Raw genomic sequence first — 27326 nt, 5'->3', positions numbered from 1 at the left:
TTGAACATGTTGAATTGAAAATGAATACGTTCTTACTTTTCCCTACAGTTTTAAATACAATTCTAGTCAAATATCTAATCAAAATAAATCGAAACATTCCCAAAGAAATACCAAAGATCATAAACTAAAGAACAAAGTGGTGCGACGACAATGTTCGAAGTGATAAAGTACGATGCGTCGTGATTGTTTGAAGTTGAAACTCAGTGATCCTACACCTGTCTCTGTCAACTTGTTCTTCTGTTCCCAATCTGATGATGAGAGTGACCGAGGCAGCAGGAGTTCCAGGAGTTCTAGAAGTGGCGCTGAGGATGCCAACATGATTCCGGCGATAACGGCTACTCACGTAAGTGTTTATGATAAAGTCTATTTCGCTAAGTCAGGTTTTGGACTAAGTCCAATCCAGTCCATTAGCTTCTATGCGTTCACTAGGATCTATTTGTTGTCTGTCTGTCCGTGCGTCCGTCCGTCCGTCCGTCCGTCCGTCGTGTCTGTCAAGAAAACCTATTTAATTCATTCATGCATTCAAAGGATTCCGTACCGTCTTACGAGAATTAATGACACTTTATTTATTTTTAATTTTCATGGCGGCTATTTTAAATTTTTTTATTAGTTGTTGTTATAGCGGTAATAGAAATATATACACACAACTCTCTACTTCAAAATTTACTACATTTGCTTTGTTCGAACTGTAATACGGTTCGGTAAATGTAGTAAATTTGAAATACAAAAAAAAAAATACAATTATGAAATTAGATTAGGTATCACAAATATTATCATAATGTAGAAGAGAATCAGTAAAATATTATAAAAGGAGTTTATGAATGGTGAAGGAAAATTGTAATCTCGGACATAATAAGTAATTACCTATTTGAAACCGAATAATCTGGTGCTTATTTTTCGATTTTTCTGTAAGGACACCAATATTGTGAAAATGACTGTGGCGTTCTCACTAAGTTTTTATGTGGGGTTATAAAAAATAATGAAGAGACAAATTTTCTTCCATGCTCTTCTTATTAGGATCATGGGCGGTGGTAATCACTGTATATTAGGTGACACGATTGCCCGTTTACTTGCTTATTCAAGACTGGATGATGCCCGCGACTTTGTTCGCGTGGATTTAGGTTTTCTAAAAATCCGTGGGAACTCTGCTTTTCCGGGATAAAAAGTTGCCTAAGTCAATTTCCGAGACACAAACTACCCCTGTACCAATTTTCATTTTCATATTAATCATGATGGATGAGCCTTTGAGAATCCCGTAGGAAATCTTTGATTTTCCGGGATAAAAGTAGCCTATGTCCGCCCCCGGGATGTAAGATAACTCTGTACCACATTAAAATCGGTTAAACTGTTGGGTCATAAAAAGCTAGCAGACAGACAGATAGACAGATACATTTTCGCATTTATAAGATTAAGTATGGATTTTAATCAAGACTAGCTGTGCCCGCGACTTCGTTCGCGTGGAATAGCTCTCAGCCACGGACGCTCAGGCGCGAGGCGTGTAGTACGTACTCTGTACGTTAAAAATGTTCGCCGTGATTCTTTAAATTGACATAACTTTTTTATTTATGAACCGATTGACATGAAATAAACACTAAATGTTAAGTGAAGCTTACTACAATATATTAGTGAAAACCGTATCTAAATCGAATAAGCCGTTTCTGATATTAGCGTGTACAAACACACAGACAAACAGACAAAAAAAATTAATTACAATTTCGGGTTCGGCATCAATATAATAACAACCCCTGCTACTTTTTTTTATATATTTCCATTGTACAGACACCACTTTTCTACAATTTTATTATATGTATAGATAAATCTCAATTCCAAGGTTGTTACTACTATCCGGCCCTTAGGGATCGAACTTGAACAGTAATAATTGTAACTTTATTTATGTATATGTTACGGGCAATTTGATAAGTCCGGGCACTATTAATAAGGGCCGGTCTGTATTAATAATGCCCGACTCAATTGGGCAATGTGATTAAAACAGCATAATTAATCACTTTTCCCGGCCATTATGAATAATGCCCACCCTGTCTTGGGCAAAGTAATAAAATAGGTGAACTGTAGTGTTTTTGTTAATTAAATGAAAGAACCTAACCTAACCTAAGCTTTTTTTTTATACGTGGAAAAATCCTCATGGATACCACCGTGCTCGGCGAGGCGAGGTGGTTATGTCGGACTCTTAACGACTAAAACCCCACGGCTTACCGTCTCAATCGTTGTTGCTGGGCACAGGGACACGAGCGTTTTGAACTGCGACCCGGCTAACGGTGCCCGCCAAGGCAGGCACAGCTCTGGGACTAAAAGGGGCCCAACACCGTTTAAGGCTCGCTGGAAACAAGGGCTTGCCTTCCAACTCGAGGACCTACTCTCCCGCGGGTAACAGACTCCCCGTGTCTATTACCCGGAGGCCCTACTCAAGGGGGCAAGCGACGGTCGTGTGCAGCTCGCCTGCGCCCGATTCTCTTGCAGCGCATGGGATGAGAGCTTTCGGCTTCCTCTCTCAGCCGCTCCGCTGCCTCCTTCTGCGTCATTACTTCCTCGCTGAAGAAGACCATCGCTTGCCAGGCTCTGTCACTGTCCACCATGGATTTAATCACGGCGGGAAATGTGAGCTCCTGCCCCATAATATCCACCAGTGACTGGCGAGGCTTCGTCCACGCCTGGCACTCTGCCAGCGTATGTTGTGCCGTGTCTGAGACACTACCGCACTGGTGGCTTTCCTCTGTGGGCTCTCTTCGCGCCACCCTGCACAGGTATCTTCCAAAGCACCCGTGCCCCGTAAGAACCTGTACAAGGTGGAACGTGAGTGCTCCATGCTTCCTCTTCGTCCAATCCTCGAGGATGGGATGGATAGCTTCGATAATCTTATGACCAGCAGTGGGTGACTCGAGCTTCCTCTGCCAATGGAAGAGGAGCTAACCTAACCTAACCTTAGCTAACCTAACCTAAGGCCCTCCCCCCGCACGTACGCGCCCCTGCCAACGGCCGCGGTCCAATTTATCACATTGCCCGGCTACAAGTAGGAAATTATTCATACAGCCCGGTCCAAGTGATAAATTCAAGCTATCTCAAACACTGATTTATTACATGGACCACGGGCCGTCGGGAATTATTAATAATGGCCGGTCAAAGTGATAAATTAATCACTTTGCCCATCGCTCTTGGGCATTATTAATAATGGCCGGTCCTTATTAATAATGCCCAATTAATCACGTTGCCCGTAACATATACATGCTCAAAACCAAGCATAACTAGACCTACAATGTCGTTTTGCATATATTTAAGTACACAAAGGGTTTAATAAATGTTACAATGTACTCTGTTATGCATTGAGTTGGATAATGGAGTAGCAAACTTCATACATCACTAAAGCAACCCCACCGGTAACTTATGAAGATATAAGCTTGGCATAGACTGTAGAGGAACCAGAGTTATACCCAGGGTAGTCCATTGAGTTGTGAAGCTTAAGTGGCAATGGGCATCCTACTTAGTTTGAACAAACGTCGAGGTCGAATTTAATGCAACAAAATTGAACTTGACAGTGATCTAGTGATCTGACATTTATTTAGAAATCGCAAACTATATCAAAATTCTAAATTATTATTATACAAGTGTAAATTAAAAATTTATAACACCCCCGACAAGTGAAGTTACAGTAACTAGAAAAGACCGAAAAGACCTGATAACTTTCAAACGGCTGAACCGATTTTCTTGGACTATTCCGCGCCTACGATCCAAAGTATCAGAGTTTTCCAAAACATCATTTTCAAATAAATAATTATGTATCAAGGCAACGTCCATCTTGACAGCTTGACATTTGTCAATTGACATAATATTATGAACCTAACAGTTATGTAACCTTCTTTTCTACAAGAAAACTAGAAAAGAGCTGATAACTCTTAAACGGCTGCACCAATTTTTTTGGATTATAGCTAAGAACACTCTCGATCAAGCCACCTTTCAAACAAAAAAAACTAAATTAAAATCGGTTCATTCGTTTAGGCGCTACGATGCCACAGACAGATACACAGATACACAGATACACAGATACACAGATACACATATACACAGATACACAGACACACAGATACACAGATACACACGTCAAACTTATAACACCCCTCTTTTTGGGTCGGGGGTTAAAAAGTTGACTGACTGACTAACTTACTGACTGATCTATCAACGCACCGCTCTTAAACTACTGGACGGATTGGGCTGAAACTGGGCATTCAACAGGCAATTGTACATTTGAAAAGAGCAACCGCCGAGTTTCTGGCTGGTTCTTCTCGGTAGGAACAGCATTCCGAACCAGTGGTAGATTATTTTGACGATTCAAAAGCACTTGTAAAAGTTTAATTGAATAAAAATAATTTGAATTTGAATTTAGATAGCTATGTTGACAAATGACTATGTAACATCCGCTAAGAAAGGATTTTTGAAAATTCAACCACTTGAGCGGTAAAATAGGGGTTTTTAAACCAATATTTTATCGCATATTATTTATGTAGTCCACGCATGAAGTCGCGGGCATGAGCTTAGTAGTATATTATCTTCAGTTTTACCCATATTATATTTATTACCATTAACTCGCAGTTTTAAAAAAATAACGAGATTTCCTTCTTTTAAGAGGGCTCTCTCCGTCACTCGTTTCATACAATCGTAGTTCCAATTTCATTTGAATATTAAGCAACCAAAGTCCATGAAATTTTGCAGACATATTCTAGAAACTAATATCTATGTCTGTGGTTTTCCAGATTTCTGTTAAAATATTCGGTTTCAAAGTTACGCGGTCTTAAAAATTTACATACAAATCTTTGAGCCCCTGTAATTTTAAAACTACATATTTTTAGAAAAATCTAAAACACCACAGACACAGATATTAGTTTCTAGAATATGTCTGCAAAATTTCATGCACTTTGGTTGCTTAATCTATACTAATAAATAAAATTGGAGTGTCTGTCTGTAATTTCGAAATAACTACCGCATATTACGGTCATATGGTTATTTGAACGATACCAACACTAAATCACACGTTTTTAAAATTTTTGTCTGTCTGTCTGTCTGTCTGTCTGTCTGTCTGTTTGAAAAGGCTAATCTTGGGAACGGCTGAACCGATTTTAACGGGATTTTCACAGACAAGTAGAGAATTGACCAGGGAGTAACATAGGCTACTTTTTAACCGACTTTCAAAAAGGGAGTTGTGTTTTTCTACCTATGTACACCGAAATCTCCGAGATTTCTAACCGATTTGCGTCATTTCTTTTTTAATCGATAGAGGAACTTTGCGACATTGTTTCATAAAAAATTTGGAGTCCAACTCCTCAATCCTGATGCTGCAGGGGATCTGACCAATCCACGCGGGCGAAGCTGCGGGCATCAGCTAGTATTCAAATGAAACTGGAACTACGATTGTATGAAACGAGTGGAAACGAGTGACGGAGAGAGCCCTGTTAACAAGTGTAAATTAAAAAAAATTATGACACCCCCGACAAGGGAAGACTTGTAACGTAGCGGGCTAGCTCAGGTGAGTCCTGCCTTGCCTCGCTACGTACATGGAGGAGCAGGGGTCGAACCTACCTCCCGTCAGTTGTCCCTAGCCGGGTTGGGGGAAGGTAAATTAAACACGGATGGTATACACTAACGCCCTTCGGCGTTTATTGGATTCTTACAGTCTTAAATCTTAAACCTAAGTACCTATCCTACACGGGTTCTAATTATCCTAACAACACTCGGCCGCCGGCGGCCGGCAGACTACGCACTACGGAGGGAAACGCGAGGGGGGAGCGGGGATATCGGCGGAGCTGACGAGACGGCTCGTCAACACCTCCTGTCTCGTTCGCTGGTATCACCACCCGCCAGTCGTAAGCGTCTAACCACGTTCCGACTTTGGCGGCGAGCGGCGCTCCCAGTCGAACTGCCGGCTCGGTGGCCGGCCCGGCGTATTTATTAGCGAACGGCAGGAGGCGGTCGGAGTGGGGCGAAGCGTCGCAGGCCGCGTCGATTGACCGTCCTCGTAGAATGTTCGCGAAGTTTCGCTGATGCCTACGAGCGGCCGGTCACGTAGGCCACGGTGACTCATCCAAGATGCGCTGGCGACTGCCTCGTTATATCCCCCTCCCCCGTCGGAGGATTTTTACCTGTAAAAATCACAGAGTTAGGTATCTTGTTACTTTCAGTGGCTGTACGGCCGGTTCGGTACTTAGGTATGATCTCATTATACCATACGATACGATTACGATATTCATTATACCTTACGATACGATTCTGATACGACTTTGGTCCATTTTAGGAATGGAATTTTTTCATATCTTTTACGTGTGCCGTACATATTTTCCCGCCTTCGAGGCATTTTAGTAAAAATATTACGGGTGACTTTTGTTCTATGACCTTATATGGTCCTGAGAACTTCGGTGCTAATTTGGCGCAAAACTGTTTGCTAGCGTTTGATAACGGGTAGTCTCTTTTCAAAACGAGTTCGTTTATACTCGGTTTCCATTCGCGTCGATACTTGTCGTAATGGTTTTTTTGTTGACTTGATGCGGTGTCTTGGTTATTTCTGACTATTTGATAGATTTCTTCTAGTTTTTGTTTTTCTTTTAACGCGGGAGTGGGAAATTGATTGTCATCGTGTATGTTTCTTAATTCCCTGCCGAATAACAAGAATGCTGGGGTGTATTTTGTCGATTCTTGGATCGATGTATTTAATGCGAAATTGAATTCGGTTAAATATTCATCCCATTTCTTGTGGTTTTTTTCTCTAAACGCTGCTATCATGGTTTCGAGTGTTCTATTCACTCTCTCGGTCGGGTTACACTGTGGTGTGTACGGAGCTGTCAGTTTTTGTTCTATTCCATATTTTCGTAGTGTATCTTTAAACTGCTTGCTAATAAATATTTTTGCGTTATCACTTAGTAGTGTTTTTATTCCCCCATATCTCATTAAGATGCACTCCTTAAGAGCATTTACTACTGTGTTCGCGGTTGCGGTTCTTAAGGGTTTTATTTCTGACCATTTGGTGAACTTGTCGTGAAAAACGATGATCCACTGGTACCCTTTCGAGGATCGTGGGAGCGGTCCGATCAAGTCGGTTGTGACCACTTGCCACGGTTCTTCCGCATTTTTAATGTGCATTAGGCCAGGTTTTTTTTCTTGTGAACTTTTGTGTTTTTGACACGTTTCACACCGGTTTACGTATTTTGCCACATCTCTGAAGATACCTGGCCAATAATAACGCGAAGCAATTTTATTGAATGTTTTTGATGTACCTAAATGGCCCGCGTTCGGTTCGTCGTGATTTTGACGTAATATTTTTTTCCTTATCTGCGTTAGTTACGCATAATTTCCATTCGGTTGCCGGGTCCAATTTTCCTCCGTAACGTGGGTTAATTATCCTTCTGTACAATTTTCCTTCGCGTATGCAGTAGTCGGTTTCTGATTCCGGATTCTTAGTTACGCTATCGTATTTTTTTGTGTACCAGTCTTTTTTCTCCACTGTTGTGGTGTATACCGGGTTTCTTGATAGTTCGTCCGCTATCACATTTTGTTTTCCTGGTCTGTATACTATGTCGAAACTGTATTGTTGTAGTTCTAATGCCCATCTCGCTAGCCTACCAGATGGGTTTTTTAAGGTGTTTAACCATTTGAGAGCTTGATGGTCGGTTATTATGGTAAAGTGGTATCCTTCTAAGAACGGTCTCATCTTTCTTATTCCCCATACTACCGCAAGGCATTCCTTCTCCGTGGTTGAGTATCTTGTTTCTGGAGGTTGTAGTGCTCGACTTGCGTACATTACTACCTTTTGCTGTCCGTCCTCCTCCTGCATTAAGACGGCTCCGAGGCCTGTGTCGCTTGCATCTGTTTGGAGTACGAATGGTTTCGAGAAGTCGGCTCTGGTTAAGATGGGGTCTTCTATGAGTAATTTTTTTATTTTTTCGAAGCATTCTTGTTGTTCTTTTCCCCAGTTGAATTTTTCGTCTTTCCTTAGAAGTTTTACCAATGGTGACGTAAGTTCTGCGTAGTTGGGAATGAATTTTCTATACCACGATGTCATTCCTATAAACCGCCTTATGTCCTTTATGCTCTCCGGTGCCCTGAGTTGCTTTATCGCCTGTATTTTCCCTTCATCCATCTTCCGACCTTCCTTTGTTATCACGTGACCTAGGTATTCTACTTGGTGTTGGCAAAACTCACATTTTTCTTTGTTTATTCTGAGACCTGCGTCGGTGATTCGTTTAAATATTTCTTTTAAGTGCTTTATGTGTTCGTCAAATGTTTTGCTGCAGACTATTATGTCGTCTAGATATACGTAGGCGTTTGGTTCTAATTCTGGGCCTATCACTCTATCTAATAATCTCTGAAATGTTGCACCACTTGAATGTAGTCCGAATGGCATAACTCTGAATTGGAATAGTCCTCTTCCTGGTACCGTGAACGCCGTTATTGGTTTGCTTGTCTCGTCTAGTGGGACGTTCCAGTAGCCATTCTTTAGGTCGAATTTTGAAAAATATTTTCCTTTACTTAGCTTTTCTAGTGTGTCGTCTATTTGGGGTATCGGGTAGGCGTCTTTTTCGGTAATTTCGTTTATTCTTCTGAAGTCTATGCAAAATCGGTATTGGCCATTATCTTTTTTGGCCATCACTATTGGTGAGCTATACGGGCTGCTTGATCTCTCGATGATTCCATCTGCCAACATTTGATTTACGTGTTCGTTAATTTTTTCTTGCATTTTCGGGTTTCTCGGGTAGTATTTTTGCTTTACTGGTTCTTTATGCTTTAGCTTTATTACGTGTTTTACCCAGGTATTTCCTTTTGGGCTTCTTTCAGCTTTTTCAAACTCTTCTTTCAGAACGGTCTGTAGTATGGTTTTTTGTTCGGTGGTAAGGGTGTTTGTCTTGTTCCCTTTTGCTTCCGGGTTTATTGTCTCTGTGTGCTCACATGTCGCCTGTTTCCAGTCTATTGTAAGTCCTATTCGTGTAAGCAGGTCCATCCCCATTATCATTACTGTTGTTGATGGGAGATAGATGACTTGGTGCGTTAGGACTCTTCCGTTTAATTCTAATTCAATGTTTACGGCTGTATCTGTCGTTACCTTGGACCCGTCTGCTAATTTTATTGTTGTTTCTTTCCTTACTGTTCCTTTATTGTGTTTTCTTACGTGTTCCATGATTTCCTTGTTGATGTAGGTATTTGTTGACCCTGTATCTACTAACGCGTTGAACGGTTTTCCGTGTATTTTTATCTTGGTAAAGATCCTCTTGTCCTTTCCCACTTGTATGTTTGTTGTATATGCTTGTTTAACTCTGTTCGTTTTGCCTGTTTCTTTACAGCAGTTCTTCGTCAATTTTCCTAGAAGACCGCATCTGCTGCAGAATATGACCTGTTTATTCCGACATTCCTGGGATTTATGGTTTTTCTTCCCACATTTCCAGCAGCAGGTATTCGGATCGTAATCTTGGTTGACCAGTTTTCCGTTCCTTTTATGGTCTTCCTGTTTCGGATTTTCTGTCGCCTTGTCGGTTTGTTCTGTTCGGGTTTCTCTGTGTTGATAATTTGACTTTGTGTACCTATCTTTGTATCGGTCTGTGTTTATCTTTTCGTAGTCCCTTGCTAGCTGAATAAGTTCCGTAATTGTATCAAAGTCTCTTCTCTTTATATAGTATTGGTAATTAGACTTCATATTGTCGTATATTCTTTCCAGTTGTTGTTCCGGTGTAAGCTTTCCGTATCTTCTAATGAGCGTTTGTATATCGGTTAAATATTGTACGAAGTTTTCCCAAGGTCGTTGTCGTCTATTTATGATTGTTTCTAAAAGATTTTTCTCATAATTCCTCGGGTAATAATATAGTTTAAAGTTTTCTGTGAAATCTTCCCAGGTTTTCCAATACTGGTTGTTGTTTCTGTACCATAGTGATGCTTTTCCGTTAAGACATCTGGGTATTAGATGTATTATTTTGTCTTTATTGACCTTTAACGTATCTGCTAGTTCCTCTATTCTTTCCAGAAATTCGGCGGCGTCCCCTGTTGTATCGTAATGGATCTTCCAGCGGGATATGGCCTTATCAAATTCTTTCATTTCCTCTTCGTTCCCCATTGTGCAGTCTTTGAACGTTTCTGTCTCGGTTTTGATTATCTGTGATAATTGCTTACGCAATTCGTCGACTGTACTCGTGGGTGTAACCGGTATATTTCTATTTTCTAGTTCTTCGATTAATTTTTGTTTATTTAGCGCGTATATCCAGGCCGTGGGCATTATCTTCTTTTACTACTATGGTTTACTTATTTCTATCTTGTTTAAGAATTTCTATATTAAGCAATCTGGTTTATGCTAACTAAATCACGGGTTATTATCTTAACTTCTACGGTAACGGACAGAACGGTACCGGTAACGATCACTTTCGATACCGGTGACAACGGTAAAATATGACTATAATTACAGAGAATGACGGTTAACTAGTTTATTTCTTAATCTTTCTTTTGAACGGTAACGGATTATTATATCGTACGGATGAAATGGTAACGGATTATTATATGAAACGGTAACGGTAACGGCTTATTTTTAGTTTATATCTATATTTCGACGGATGAGCGGACGGTACTTTATCTATCTATATTTTATATCTTATATATTCTATATCTCATCTTTTAGATTTTATATCTTATATTTTATCGGTAACGGAATATTATGACTATATATATCGATAATTTTTTTCCCCCTCGTTTTATAAATTTGGTCGGATGCTTATCCTCAGATTTATCTTCTCGGGACCCCCGAGCCGACTAATCCTGGATAAGCATATAACTCGCGCCTTTAATTGTCGGATTTCTAGGTTTTCACTATTATATTTCGGTCGGATATTCACCCTTACAGTCGAACTCGAACTGTACGAGTCAACTTTTTGCAAGAGTTTATATCCGTTAACGCGTTTTTTGATTTTTCTAATTTTCCCCCTTGTGTGTCTGTGTTGTGTGGTATTTTGTAACGATGTGGAGCTGATCTTGGATTTATCTTCTCGGAGCCCCCGAGCCAACTAATCCTGGATAAGCATCCAATTCTCGCGATTCTATTCTTGTGAGTGTTTATTGAGTTTCGCGGTCGAATATTCACCCTTACAGTCGAACTCGAACTGTACGGGCCGACTTTGTGCAAGGGTTTATATTCGTTAATGCTTTCAAATCACTGGAATTTGAATAAAAGTGTTACCTGTGTGTTTTCCCTGTCTCCTCTCGGATCGGATGCCACTGCGATGTAGCAGGGCGTATCTTTAATCTTTACGGAATACTATTCGGAAACGGATACGACCGGGTCTATGCGACGCGCGCGAATCCCGGACGGCCGGGTGGGTTTTTCGGATGGGCGCCAATGTAACGTAGCGGGCTAGCTCAGGTGAGTCCTGCCTTGCCTCGCTACGTACATGGAGGAGCAGGGGTCGAACCTACCTCCCGTCAGTTGTCCCTAGCCGGGTTGGGGGAAGGTAAATTAAACACGGATGGTATACACTAACGCCCTTCGGCGTTTATTGGATTCTTACAGTCTTAAATCTTAAACCTAAGTACCTATCCTACACGGGTTCTAATTATCCTAACAACACTCGGCCGCCGGCGGCCGGCAGACTACGCACTACGGAGGGAAACGCGAGGGGGGAGCGGGGATATCGGCGGAGCTGACGAGACGGCTCGTCAACACCTCCTGTCTCGTTCGCTGGTATCACCACCCGCCAGTCGTAAGCGTCTAACCACGTTCCGACTTTGGCGGCGAGCGGCGCTCCCAGTCGAACTGCCGGCTCGGTGGCCGGCCCGGCGTATTTATTAGCGAACGGCAGGAGGCGGTCGGAGTGGGGCGAAGCGTCGCAGGCCGCGTCGATTGACCGTCCTCGTAGAATGTTCGCGAAGTTTCGCTGATGCCTACGAGCGGCCGGTCACGTAGGCCACGGTGACTCATCCAAGATGCGCTGGCGACTGCCTCGTTATAGACTACAGTAACTAGAAAAGAGCTGATAACTTTTAAACGGCTGAACCGATTTTCTTGGATTATAGGTAAGAACACTCTCGATCAAGCCACCTTTCAAACAAAAAAACTAAATTAAAATCGGTTCATTAGTTTAGGAGCTACGATGCCACAGACAGATACACAGATATGCAGATACACACGTTAAACTTATAAGACCCCTCTTTTTGGGTCGGGGGTTAAAAAGACCGAGTGGTGAAGAACTTGTTGCCCTAAATTTATAGCAACTCTCTGGTGCTAAGCATATTTTATGTAAGCGTAAAAGCTTTGCAGGATTGTACTTACGGGTCCTATTAAAAGTAAAACTCGTGCCATACTCTCGTAAAGGTCGTTGTATTTGTTTTTTTCGGTTTACTTTGCTCCCGGTGTTTATTTTTCTCTAATTTTATGCGGGAACCCGTATAGAAACGGCCTGTATCTAGCGTCAACGTTTACTTTTCTGCAATAAAGGATACCTAGTAGTTATTTGCTCGTCATGATTTTACCTATATTTAACCCCCGACCCAAAAAGAGGGGTGTTATAAGTTTGACGTTTGTATCTGTGTATCTGTCTGTGGTATCGTAGCTCCTAAACGAATGAACCGATTTTTATTTAGTTTTTTTTTGTCTGAAATGTGGCTTGATCGAAAGTGTTCTTAGCTATAATCCTAGAAAATCGGTTCAGCCGATTTTTTTTTTAATTTTTTTTTTGTATATTAAGGTTCCGTCATCACATAGATAATATTGAAAGGAACCCGTATAGGATTTTTGTATTCCGTCCGTGCTTCTGCCCGTTCCTTAGGTACTTCACATTAATTTGTTAACTGGAAACAGAATTTCTACTGGCATACAATTTTGCTGATGTCACTTCAATAGGTTTATTTTACATATATGTTGGTTCCTATTTTCAAAATATGCGATTATTTGTTTCACTTCTTTTAAAATTTCACAAACACTTTTTGACCATTGCGATCGCTTAGTCTTTGGGTGACTACAAAACTTCAGAAGGATAGAAATTATTAGTATCGATGTTTAGTGTGTATGTGTTGTGTGTGTGTGTGTGTGTTTTTGTTACTCCTTCACGCAGAAACCACTGGACGGATTTGGCTGAAATTCAGAATGGAAATAGATAATATCCTGGATTAACACATAGGCTACTTTTTATCCCGGCAAATCAAAGAGTTCCCACGGGATTTCGAAAAACCTAAATACAAGCGGATGAAGTCGCGGGCGTCAGCTAGTGACTAATATTTATCTTTACTCTCTCTGCCTAGAACTGTGTTGAAAATTCTTTATAATTCGATCATTTATCTACTTTGAATAGGTATATCAATAAACTATGAGCGGAACGCTCAGTGAATCTTAACGAAAAATTTGCTCTACCATTAAATCGTGATAGTTTTGTTTATAATCAATCTCTTGAGAGTACCTAATAATAGTGAAAATATTAATCGATAACTTGCCGTTATAAAAACAGCTGATACTTTGATACGTATTTAAGAGGAATTTATTAGTAGTACGATCCAAACAAACGGAGTTTGGTTCTCATTTAAATATTAACCAATCAAACTCAATGAAATTTTGTAGATACGGTTGTAACTACTACCTGTGTTTGTGGTTCGCCCCGTTGAAATATTTAGATATATAACTAACATACAATTGTCAAACCCATCTAACTTACAAGTGTAAATTAAAAATTTATAACACCCCCGACAAGTGAAGGTCACAGTAACTAGAAAAGAGCTGATAACTTTCAGACGGCTGAACCGATTTTCTTGGATTATAGCTAAGAATACTCTCGATCAAGCCACCTTCCAAACAAAAAACTAAATTAAAATCGGTTCATTAGTTTAGGAGCTACGATGCCACAGACATATACACAGATACACACGCCAAACTTATATCACCCGTTTTTTTGGGTCGGGGGTTAAAAAGAAAAACTATAGTATGCGACAGGTCGAGATGGCAATCGGGGTCGGGACGCCCTGTGCGGGTGGCGAGTGTGGGGCATCCCCTCGCCTCATACTCCGATTGCCATCTTGACCTGTCGTGTACTATAGATCTTTTTTAAAGAAAAAGATGTAGTAGGGTCTGTACCTCCTGCGTATCGCTTTTCACACCCCGCACGATTATTCCCTTTAGAAATCTGAGTAATCTCCGTTGGTAAACTGTGTTGGCCTTCTCATTAGCCTAATGTTGTTAGTTTATAAGTTTAGTAGTAAGTACTAGTAGAAATTGTTATACTAGATTAAATTATTGTTACGTGCACTACACATTGTCGACGACACCTATAACAGGTGTGCGGAAAAACTGATCAAGTTTATGAATACACCTGTTTTGTAAAATTTGTAAAAATTTGTTCCTAAATAAATAAATTATTATTTTATTATTATTAGATTGTGTTAGAACAGAATAAATCGAGTAGCATCAATGCCCAGGGTCATTAACGGGAATACTTACCTTCCACGTTGCGTTGGAGTAGGTATGCCATAACAGTGAAATTTATGGCTCGGAGGCTTTTTATCCAGCCTCTTTGCTTGCGTAATTTTGTACACGTGAACAAATAGAGTGCGTTATTGAAGTGTGCGTTGAAGCTTTGCGCTCTTTTGGATGGACGGTTGAAATTAATAACGACGAGACCGATGGGAGGCAGCCGTTGGATTCAGGCAGCGCAAGATCGTAGCGTGTACAGTCAAAGGCTGTAAGTCGTTTAGCACCTTAATGATAATATTCCCGTGGCACGGTTATGCACATGCGTTAGGTGTGTGTGGCGTGTTTGTAGGTAAAGGTCATAAGAGCGACAGGTTTTTGATGCAATAGTTTCACGGAATTGCTACTCGAATTCTAAGGCCAACCATACCTACACTACAAGAGACCAATGTCCAGCGGTGGTCGTCTATCGGTTGGCGATAATGATAAAGCATAGTGAAATTCTATAACGCCTAGTGGCATCTAAGCCTCAAGAAGAAGGAAGGTGGAAGACTTCAGCCTGATTTTCGGTTAGAGTACTGCGGGGTTCGATCCCGGACACGCACCCCTAACTTTTCTGATTTTTGTGGCTTTTTAACCCCCGACCCAAAAAGAGGAGTGTTATAAGTTTGACGTGTGTATCTGTCTGTGGCATCGTAGCTCCTAAACGAATGAACCGATTTTAATTTAGTTTTTTTGTTTGAAAGGTGGCTTGATCGGGAGTGTTCTTAGCTATAATCGAAGAGAATCGGTTCAGCCGTTTGAAAGCTATCAGCTCTTTTCTAGTTTTCTTACAGAGGTTTTTGTGTCGGGGGTTTTATTGAGTTATCTTGAAATGTCATTTGCTAAATATCGTATACCTTATACATCCTATGCCTCAGAGAGCATGTAAAGACTTCGTCCGCGTGGACTTCACTTTCAACCCCCTTTTTTACTTCCTTAGGGGTTGAATTTTCAAAAATCCTTTCTTAGCGGATGTCTGTACGTCATAATAACACTCTGCATGCCTCAGCCCGTTCCGTCCAGTTAGTTTCAGCTGTCCGTTGATACTTGTACATATCAGTCAGTCAGCCAGTCAGTTAGTCAATCAGTCACCTTTTCCTTATAAATGTATATGACAGAGAACGTGTTTTATTGTTGGTTTACCCGATGAACTGACAGATCAAAGCGTAGAGTCTACACCCGTTACAGTATAAATTAAAAAATTATAACACCCCAACAATATATTATATAGATTATAGCTTAGACCACTCTCGATCAAGCCACCTTTCAAAAAAAAAACTAAAAAACGGTCGGGGGTTAAAAAAATACTGCCCACTTTACAATTCTTTTTCAGATTATTCAGATAGAATCTTTGACAGACACATTGTTCCAGTTTTTTGAAAGTCCTTGTACCTATTACCATAAGAAAGAGTGTCGCCAATTAGAAACGTGTCGGTCAAGGGCTCTACTGTTCAAAGACAAGTCTCTGGGATGAAGGCTTTAGGGCCTTTGTTCTTGCGATTTTATATTCCTATAGATATCACTAACTAGTAGATGCCGTCGATTTTATCAACGTAGAAAAGAATAAACTAAGAGCCGGCGCGTGCCAGACCTTCGTTATTTTATAAAAGCTGAAAGTTTCTCCGCGTATTGTCCCCAATACAGGTAGGAACGATCAGCGACTATGAAATTTAGATCATGGTGGCTTCAGGAGATAACCGGTGATACAGGTATAAAACATCTTACTTCAAAGTATAACGTCAAATTTTTTTCTATTTTCTTCTGAATACTATAAGAAATCACGTCATGCATTGCCAAACACTTTGTATCGTGGCAACCCCCTGCCAGACACCCTTAAACTTTCAAACTTTAAGGGCGTCAGACATGGGGTTGTTACGACTTTACAGTCTATATAGTCAGAGTAGCATATGGATTGAAAAAGGTAAACTTTCCTCGGGTGTCAAAACTATGTGTTTCTACTCAATCCCTGGCTCTTTCAAAATCAATGACTCAATCAATCTATCAGTTAGCGAGGAAATGTCTCGTTAGTACATAACACAGGGGAAAATAGATGTTATGTGATTATTCTGTCGCCCTATTGTTTACTAGTACTCAGGGCTTTCTTCGGCGTATAATAAAAGGGTACTTGACAACTGTAGGAGTTACAAAGTAAAGTAGGGATGCCTCTTATAAGGGTTCTATAGAGGAATTGTGAAAGCTTGTTAGAGCTGTGCTGATATCCAAAGTTATGCATACTTGAGGCAATATGAAGGTGAACGTTAATGCCCAACAACGCCGTAATTATCGCGATAATCAACGCGTTAAACTGAGTGGCCACACTTGAACGGTTAACGCCTAATGTCAATTGAATTGGGGTTAAAATCGTCTAACGCCAAACGGCATTGTAAATGCCGTTGTGCTATGATGGCTATATTCTGCCACGCCGCTGGCCAAGTGCGGATTGGTAGATTTCACACAGCTTTGAGAAGGTTATGAAGAACTCTAAGTTATGTAGATTGCAGGTTTCCTCGCGATCTTTTCCTTCCCCGTTGAAGCAAGTGAATATTTGATTAAGAAAAGTTAGAGATGCGTGCAAAGTCAAAGTCAAAATCATTTATTCAAATTAGGTACAATTGTACTCCTTTTGATTGTCATAATTGTTAAAGTACGATATAGTGGTGATAATTAATTACGTAACTTAAAACTAAAGCTACGAGGGTTCCAAACGCGCTCAAGTCTGAGAAGAGCCCACAACAAACTCAGCCGGGTATTCACCCGGGATCGAACCCTGGGCCCCGACTGGAGACCGACGTCTTGACCACTTGGCTATCAGCGCTTATCTCCGATGATAAATACCAACCTATATACAGTACCGCTTCAATTATATTTATACCTACCTACTTGTATTAAACTTAATATGTAGGCATTCAACTTAAAGCCATTTAATAACCGACCAAAGTTAAACAAAATAATAATTAGCTAAAGTTGTTTTGAAATTAACCGAAATATAAAGTTTCAGTTTGTAGAGTGAATATCAAAAGTTTTAACAGTGCGAATCTCAAAGTTTATTGAAGAGCATTTGAGCCTTCCTGTTTGAAGTTTTGCTCTACTTAAAGCTTTTAACAGCTTTAAACACTTAGGTGTCTAAAGTTGGAGAGTTGTTCTATCGTTTGTTGATTTGCTTGCGTGATTTTTGATAGGAAAAGGAAGTTAAAGTCTTAAGCATATTAACTTAAACTTAACTTTTACTTAACTTAAAATTTTTAACTTAACAATAGACCTTTATTTAAAAGTAATTTAAATCTACACACATATCAGGGATGCTACAATTCTAGTACATATATTTAAAAATATTGTTTCATAAATTGTCTATGAAAGCGTTCACACCTTCCACAGTACCTAACTACCGACCACCCACCTATCTTTCCATGATACTACAGTAAAAAAGTATTGAAATAATATATGTCATTGTATGAAACATTTATTACTGTGCCGGAACTGTGACGTCTGTGAATAGACCTTTAGAGCGGGGGCACACGATGCGTTGCGGCGGCGGTGCGGCGCCGGAGCGGTGTCGCTGCGTCGTTTTACATAGAAATATCTGTGGCATGTCACACGATGCGCTCCAGCGCGGCGCCGCGCCGCACCGGACTTGCAACCACCGAGACGAGGGCGTTGCGACGTCGGAGCGGCACCGCTCAGTTGTTTACGAATACATACATATATGGTGTAAAGTGTACGAACGCTGCGACACAACAACGTTGCGGCGCCGCACCGCTCGTGTGCCCGCTGATACGGTGGAATCTTTGCGGTGCGGCGCCGCATCGCACTGTGTGCCCCGAGCCTTACTTTATTTTTCACCGTTTCTTTTAGTTGTTTCTTACCGTTCGCGACTTTGTTTTTAGGGATCCGTAACCGAAGGGTGCCAACGGGACCCTCAAGGCATAGCTTTAGAATCTATGTATATAAAGGAAAAGCTGACTGACTGATCTAATAACGCGCAGCTAAGAAAGGGTTTTTGAAAATTCAACCCCTAAGCGGGTAAAATAGGGATTTGAAATTTGGGTAGTTCACACGGACAAAGTCGCGGGCATAAGCTACTTTTCTATAAATAATATTTTTATGGGAACTCCGAAAAAGCTATGAAGAAAAAATACGACTGCATTTTTACACTGCAATACTTTTAGCTCTCTTTGTACTCTTTTGTCATATTTGTTTTAGATTCGGTGTTTTGCCTACTGTGTATTTTGAAACGTATTGTTATCTAATCTCTATCGATCTAACTCGAAGGTGAATCCGATGTAAATGAACGATACCGAGGTAGTCAATAATGGAGAAAGGTCACCGGCAAGCCTAGCCTCCTCACGTTCTGTCTGGTATATCTAGTATCTACCTAGGTTTTAAGTCTCTTACATTTAGATCAGCTTATACGACTTTTATGTCTTTATTAATTCGCTTTTTAAGTATGCCTGGATATTAGTATTATAGAGTCATTTTAACGCCCCTTTTTAACCCCCGACCCAAAAAGAGGGGTGTTATAAGTTTGACGTGTGTATCTGTGTATCTGTGTATATGTCTGTGACATCGTAGCTCCTAAACGAGTGACTTGCACCACTTGGACTCGCGCACCGTGGGTTCCGTACTCGGGTACCAAAGGGTCGATTCTAGTTCAACGGGAAGTATCCTATAGGTTTTCTTGACAGACACGACGGACAGACAGACAGACAGACAACAAAGTGATCCTATAAAGGTTCCCATTTTCCCTTTGAGGTACGGAAACCTAAAAAATTACTTGTGCTGTGTACAACCCTAGCTTTGGACACTTCAATTATATCCAAAGCTCATGTGCAATGCTATAATAAACCTGGAAACGCTACTAAACGACACCATTGCAAACAACCCACTTTACATCTATTCAACTATCAACTCTAATTCTTAAACATAAGGTTTGAATTTGCTTGTTATTATGATCGACAATGTTGCAATGTTACCTATTTGGGCTTTGTTACTTGTTACCATTTTATTAACTTTCACCGATTTAAAGATTGACGTAACAATGGGAATACATTTACTTGGTGTTACCTCCTAGGTAAAGAGCTGATGGCTGGAACGATTGATTGCTTAGCGCATGCCTGAAGTTAAAATTAGTGCTTTGATTATTATTATAAAAACTACTGAAACTAATTTTTGACCTACATTTTTGCCATTGGCGCTGGGTTATTAAGTTAATAAAAAAAATACTTAGACTTAGATCATTTTGATAAAACTTTCATACCTATCTCATTGCCAGACTTCTTTTCAGTTTTTGGCATTGGTAATAATGTACTTTTTTTTATCAAAAATCAGTGACACCTTACCTTGCCACTTATTCTATCCTATTTAAAGGCCTGTGGGTTTGATAAAAAATGACATAAGCTTTTCAAGTTAGCCCGCTTCCATCTTAGACTGCATCATCGCTTACCACCAGGTGAAATTGTAGTCGAGGGCTAACTTGTATCTGATTAAATAATAATAAATACAGCGTCATCTCTTATCTCAACCCATTGCCGGCTCACTACTGAGCACGGGTCTCCTCTCAGAATAAGAAGGGTTAGGCCATAGCCCACCACGTGGCCAAGTGCGGATTGGCAGATTTCACACAACTTTGAAAACATTGCGAGGAACTCTCAGGCATGCATGTTTTTTAAAAACGCACACAATTCCGAAAGTTAGAGGCGCTCTGCGTGCTCTGTATTGAACCCCTTTTTTTCCGCTGGTAAAAATGCAATTACGCATGCCGCTCCAAAGCGGGTATGTGGGGCTCACTAGCAATGCATTTGATGCTGCATTCATATAGCATACCCACTAAAAAACCCAGCGGTGCCGTCCACGTCAGGTTAGAGGCGTCTCAGGATCCCGGGTGTCGTATGCGACTGAGAACCCTGGACCGAGGAGAGCGAAGTCTTAACCACTAGGCTATCGTCGTTTTTACTTACAAGCCTGTTTACATATTTTTTTATTTTATTTTTATTTTTCATGTCCCAAAATTGTAGTTACAAAGTTAGAATAAATTAAGTACAATATTGGAAATGATTGTCTCTAAACAGAGATTTGTTCCAGCTTCCCGTTCAAGGTTGTGAGTAAAGGAGCCCACGCACCACAACTGCACTGCAGCGGAACTGCGCGTCGCGTCAGCGCCCCGCACGATATTCTCTCCAGCCGCGCCGCGCGGTAGTGACGTAGGCGCGTCGCGGCTGAAGAGAATATCGTGCGGGGCGCTGACGCGACGCGCAGTTCCGCTGCAGTGTAGTTGTGGTACGTGGGCACCTTAAGGCGCATTAATACGTGGAATAAGTCCTACGGTACTAAAATTATACATACCTACTTCAAGACTAATCACCAATTTTAATAACGACCTAATCGTGTACGGAAATTACCACCATCTCCCTGCTTATTGCCTTGGTGTTACCCCGTGTTACCGAGGCGTTACCACTATGTTACCTTGTTAGCATACGTCGCTATCTGTCCATGTGTCTGCAATAACTTAGTTACGAGGACGGACTGGTATTCGAAAGGTCATAAGTTAGATCGATACCGTGGCATAAGTTTTTCGTTTTAGTGAAGCTAGGTTAAAAAAACCGGCCAAGTGCGAGTCGGACTCGCGCACGAGGGTTCCGTACTTGGGTATTTTTTTTTTGACATTTTGCACGATAAATCAAAAACTATTATGCTTGCATAAAAATAAATAAACATCTGTTTAAGAATGTACAGGTAGTAACCCTTTCATATGATACCCCAGTTGGTATAGTTATCTTACTTTGAAAATTTAAACGCATTTTTTTAATGATGTAACCACTGGCTGGCACTTTCTTGGCAAAATTCAAAAAAATGTTGTCAAGCTGAAAACAAGAAAACCATTGCCAATCCAAATGAGCTTCAAATTGCGGTGTTAATAATTATTTAAACACATTTTAACAGGATCCCTATGAATGCGATGACAGCTTGAAGGTGGTCGAAGAAGATACACCATATAAAACTGTATGGTTCCATTTACCGAGCCTAGCAAAGAACTGGCCATAATTGTTGATATCACTACTTTTAATGGCCGAAACTTTTTAATAGGAACTGACCCTTATTTTTCACATAAAATGTTTTTGTTTGGGATACCTACTTGTTTTTCGTGCTAGGTAATGGAGTAGATTCGTATATCGTTGGGGTACGCAATACCCGATATATTATGTAACTAGCTGTGCCCGCGACTTCGTTCGCGTGGAATAGTGACTTTTCGCGCTTTATATAGCCACGGACGCTCAGGCGCGAGGCGCCGTGATTCTTTAAATTGACATAACTTTTTTATTTATGAACCGATTGACATGAAATAAACACTAAATCCTAAGTGAAGCTTACTACAATATATTAGTGAAAACCGTATCTAAATCGAATAAGCCGTTTCTGAGATTAGCGTGCACAAACACACAGACAAACAGACAAAAAAAAATTAATTACAATTTCGGGTTCGGCATCGATATAATAACAACCCCTGCTACTTTTTTTTTATATATTTCCATTGTACAGACACCACTTTTCTACAATTTTATTATATGTATATAGATTATGTTAAGTAGGTACGTTCGCCGTTAATCCATGAAATAAATCGAAAATTATTATTTTCTGTACAAGCAAAAGCTTTCGTAGAAGATTTTCCTCAATACATTTGTAGTTATTCTATAGGTAGGTAGATACTAACGGGCAATCCCGAATGTCTGAAATAACAGATGAATTGAAGTGCTCGTTTAGATAACTTTGTAGGTATTTTGGGAACTGTAGTTGGAAATATCATTGAAGTTTTAACGAGGTTTGTTTGAAAGATGACCTAGTTGGTTTAAGGTCTAAATAAAATATTACTTTGAAGGTCGAACGTTGTAGGGTAATCTCTAAACTTAACTTAATTTAAATCTAAAAGTTTAAGTCTAAAAGCAGTTCTATCCTTTTCTGCCGGGAATATTGTGAAAGCTTAGCACTAAAAGTAGGTATATAGGTAGTAGATACATAATATTACCCACAAATTGCGTAACAAATCAGAATACATAATATTACAGATAAAAAGGCAATTCTTAAGGCAAAAAATAACAATTTTATTTTGTTTTTTTTTGCAGGACACACGGACACACGTCGTGGTCGAACTTTACGAGACTGAAAAGTCTTATGTAGAGGCACTGGAGATTTTAGTTAAGGTAAGAATCCGCCATCATTGTTAACCCATCGCCGGCCCACTACTGAGCATGGGTGTACTCTCAAAATGAGAAGGGTTTAGGCGATAGTCACCACACTGACCAAGTTTGGATTGGTATAGACTTACACACCTTTAAGAGGGGTCTCTCCGTCACTCGTTCCATACAAACGTAGTTGTCTCTCATTGGAATACTAACCAATCATACTCAATGGAATTTTGTAGAAACGTTCCGGGAACTAATATCTATGCCTGTGGTTTTCCAGATTTCCGTTAAAATATTCGGTTCCAAAGTTACACGGTCTTAAAAATTCACATACAAATCTTTGAGCTACTGTGATTTTAAATCTACATATTTTTAGAAAAATTTAAAACACCACAGGCACAGATATTAGATTTAAAAAAAAATTAAAATTAGTTTCTAGAATATTATGTCTGCATTTCATGGACTTTGGTTGCTTAATATTCAAATGAAGTTGGGAATACGATTGTATGGAGTAAGTGACGGAGAGAGCCCTGTTAAGACACCGTTGAAACAAGACAGCGTTATATAGCTGGTATAAATCTGTCTCGTTTTAATTGAAACTTAAGTCTGAGCGAAGTCCTAGTACGCTTTATACATTTCAGCCTCAGGCATGCAGGTTTCCTCATAACGTTTTCCTTCACTGTTAGAGCAAGTTATATTTTTAATCGCTTAAAATAAACATACCTAAGACTGAATTTAGAGGTGCATGCCCGGGACTAGATACCACCATTAGAGTTATTGAAATATTATAACAATTATGTTATTGTAACAAGATTTATAGTGGACGTGCAAAGGTGTGGTTTATCAGAGAAACCAGAGCTTTATTTATTGGCGTTTGGAAAGTTTTATAAATATAGATAATTTTTACGAGCCCCAAGATATATAGCTCGGTATAAGTAAGTCACAATAACTCAGGCCGTCCTCTCAACCGTCCTAAATTTACTGGCGGATGACAAATTCATTATATTTATGCATCCAATGAAACATCAGGGCTGACGTTTCCGAGAACTTTCCTTATTATTTTCATATTATCATCTATATAGCAATTACTAAACAGGGCTACAAAGTATGTAGTATTCACCTGCACCAACAGTAAGTACAAAGCAAAACACTAGGTAAACCTCTCGCACGAAACGTTTTTGCTCAACGTTTCTGATACGAACCGCTAAGGCATGGACAGCTCTTCCAGCCTTTAGTCTCTTCAACCCAATTTAATATAAAAATAATGTAACATTTTTTATATTCTATTTAATTTATTTATTTCTATATAATTTTAAGTTTCAAAAATTACAATAATCCATAGCTCAACAAGTTGCAAAACGGAGATGGGACTCAGCTCTTAAAACTTATAGACGTTCAAATCTCTTCCGCATCAGAAAAATTAGAAAACTGTCCAATAAGTGGTGGACCATCACTAGAAGGTGGAGACAAGCATAGGGCCTATGTCTAGCAATCATTATCTATCGGTTGAAACGACGAACTAAAATGATACACAGTACACACCCTTAATTTTCCTTCGCCAATCTTTCCTCCAATCAATCTCCTCATAGTCCAACACCTGATCGTCTGTTAAGGCGTAAAAAAAAAACTTGTTGAAATCCAGCCATGTCAATTTGAAAACTGGGATTACACCGGTATTATTACAATCGCAATTGTCATGATTGGCTGAATTTATGGTATTCTTATTGCAACAATGCATTGTAGCCAATAGCGAGTGTCAGTCAATCAGCAGGTCGATTCTCAAAAATCTGCATCAATCATTATTATAATTGCAATTGTTGTGATTGGCTGAATTTGTGGTATTCTTGTTGCAGCAATGCATTGTAGCCAATAGTCAGAGACCGTCAACCAATCAGAGGTGATTCGTGACATTGTAGCTGTCATTCTACCGTAATCGTGAAGCGGGTGTGGATCCTTGAGATCCTAATATCCTTGAACCAACATGCAATCCATTTACAAAATAATAATTAATTTAATAATAATTTATTGATACTTATACATACATGGGTTACATAGCAAGATTGAGATTCCTACCTTCTGCACTAGGAAATACCTGTATTGCAGAAGGTAGGAGTACAAAGTTTAAAGTTTTCTTAATTAATTTCTAATATTCAAACTAGGCTAAAATTATAGATGACTGTGTATGTGTGTCTGTGTGCGTGTGCACGTGTGTGTGTGTGTGTGTGTGTGTGTGTGTGTGTGTGTGTGTGTGTGTGTGTGTGTGTGTGTGTGTGTGTGTGTGTGTGTATGTAATCCAACGAAGCGAAGTAAATGGACGTGGCGTGACATCCCTGTCCACAAATGCGCGCAAATTTTCCGCTCCACTACAGCACTTAGTGGCTCGAGGAGTGTTTATTGCGTTACTTGGAGCTCTAATGGCACTGATTCCCTGCGTTTTATCAATTTCTCCAAAGCGAGACCTAATTTTCTGACTCCGAGAAAATTTATTTTTACAATTTTTCAATTCCAAGCTTGTCGGTTTTCTAATCTTGTAAATTCCTCGGTCCTGTCTTGTCGGATATAACGAGTCCGTAATCCCTTGGTAATGATTTTGCCCTCAAGCTTATTTTTATATAGAAATGGCTTTGTACCTAATCATGTTCATAAATATAACTTCGTCGCAATATTCGACAAACATGAAAAACCCTACAACATCAAGTTAGGTAACCATAAGTGTTGTTTACGTAAAGAAGCCAAAAAGGACTCAGGTGATATCATAGGTCATTGAAAAATGTAATGTTTAAAAGCATACAGAATTTAGTAGTACGAGTTGGACTTGTACACGAAGGGTCCCGTTCTATCGTACAAAATATTACACATTTTAATTTTTTTTGTGATGTAACCACAAACCACGATTTTCGGATTTTTCGCTTTACTTGTGCTATATGACAATGCTATCTGCCAAATTTTATGATTCTAGTCTAAGATCAACGGGAAGTATCCCGTAAGTTTTGATTCCTGTCACGGATCTTGACAGATAAGACAGACAGACAGACAGACAAAGAAGGGAACCTGTAAGTGTTCATTTATTTCTCTGGAGATACGGAATGCTAAAAACGCTAGCTAAGATCTTCACTTAGGTACCTACTAAAACCAATATCCTTAACCACAATTGCTCGTTAATTCTCCGCCCCACCGCGATACTTTGCGGTTCGGGCGTCGCTTATTGTATTACCCCATATTACCCCCAACATTACCCCCTTCGATCGTTTTCATCGAAGGTTACCCCTAATGCATTTCTATACCGATAACCGAATTTTACGTCATCTTTATAAGACGTGAGATAAATTACCCCTTCGATCATTTTCGTTGAAGGTTAATCTGATCGATAGGTAAGCCTTACCTGGTAAGGTATTTCTTAAGGAATAAATGAATTGGCGGAAACCTTATTGGCAAACTGTTCTTGCTCCACAGCTATCACACCAATATTATAAAGGCGAAAGTTTGTATGTGTGTGTGTGTGTGTGTGTGTGTGTGTGCGTGCGTGCGTGCGTGCGTGCGTGCGTGCGTGCGTGCGTGCGTGCGTGCGTGCGTGCGTGCGTGCGTGCGTGCGTGCGTGCGTGCGTGCGTGCGTGCGTGCGTGCGTGCGTGCGTGCGTGCGTGCGTGCGTGCGTGCGTGCGTGCGTGCGTGCGTGCGTGCGTGCGTGCGTGCGTGCGTGCGTGCGTGCGTGTGTGTGTGTGTGTTTGTTACTCTTTCACGCAATAACTACTGAATGGATTTGGCTGAAATTTGGAATGGAGATAGATAATATCCTGGATTAGCACATAGGCTACTTTTTATCCCGGAAAATCAAAGAGTTCCTACGGGATTTTAAAAAACCGAAATCCACGCGGGCGAAGCCGCGGGCATCTTCTAGTTTTAGATACATTTAAAAGAAGTATTGGACTTTAGTGATTTTTTTATTGTTTTGTTTTAGTATAATCCGTCCGTCCGTCCGCCCGTCCGGCCGTCATTTCGTCCGTTGTCGCAAGCATGTGGCGCCGCCATAAAGCATGTATTAGGAGAATTCTTTTTCTACTTCCCAGAAATACCTACCTCCGATCTCTATAATGCCTAGAGAATGCCCAATATTTTTTCGTGCCCCATCAACTGAGTCTAAAGCTTGTACTGAGAACTGTTTTCCTATTTTCCAGAAATACCTCCAACCCCTCAAAAGCCCAGAGAATGCTGGGCTCCTCGACGCGTTCGTGGTGGACGAGATATTCTACCAGGTGCCGGCCATCTTGAACGTGCACCAAGTTTTTCTGGAGCAGTTGAGGCGGAGGCTGGAACAATGGGACCTGCAGCAGAAGATTGGAGACGTTTTCTTAGATGTTGTGAGTTAATTTACTAATATTACTAGGTGATGCCCGCGACTTCGTCCGCGTGGATATAGGTTTTTGTAACCCCGCGGGAACTCTTTGATTTCTAGGATATTAAAAAAGTAGGTAATTTTTGTTTCTACACGTGTATGTATATTTACGTAGGGCGAGCTTCACGCTTAAATTTCTAGTTCCTTTTATTGACCCCCGACCCAAAAAGAGGGGTGTTATAAGTTTGACGTGTGTATCTGTGTATCTGTCTGTGGCATCGTAGCTCCTAAACTAATGAACCGATTTTAATTTTTTTTTTGTTTGAAAGGTGGCTTGATCGAGAGTGTTTTTAGCTA

The 27326-nt window shown here is 40.3% G+C and overlaps 1 protein-coding gene across 5 annotated transcripts in view; it reads left to right on the top strand.

Moving 5' to 3' along the window:
• The window catches only part of LOC123876755 (rho guanine nucleotide exchange factor 17), a 141768-nt gene that overhangs the window by 100238 nt on the left and 14204 nt on the right, over window positions 1–27326 (top strand). For all 5 annotated transcript variants that reach the window (XM_045923103.1, XM_045923106.1, XM_045923104.1 and 2 more), the window contains exons 4-5: window positions 22579–22656; window positions 26812–26994. In XM_045923103.1, the coding sequence (XP_045779059.1) occupies window positions 22579–22656; window positions 26812–26994 (261 nt within the window). The remainder of the gene's footprint in view (window positions 1–22578; window positions 22657–26811; window positions 26995–27326) is intronic.

This window comes from Maniola jurtina, chromosome 22, assembly GCF_905333055.1.
Source record: "Maniola jurtina chromosome 22, ilManJurt1.1, whole genome shotgun sequence".
Taxonomy (NCBI): domain Eukaryota; kingdom Metazoa; phylum Arthropoda; class Insecta; order Lepidoptera; family Nymphalidae; genus Maniola; species Maniola jurtina.
This window is presented reverse-complemented; position numbering and strand designations above follow the sequence as displayed.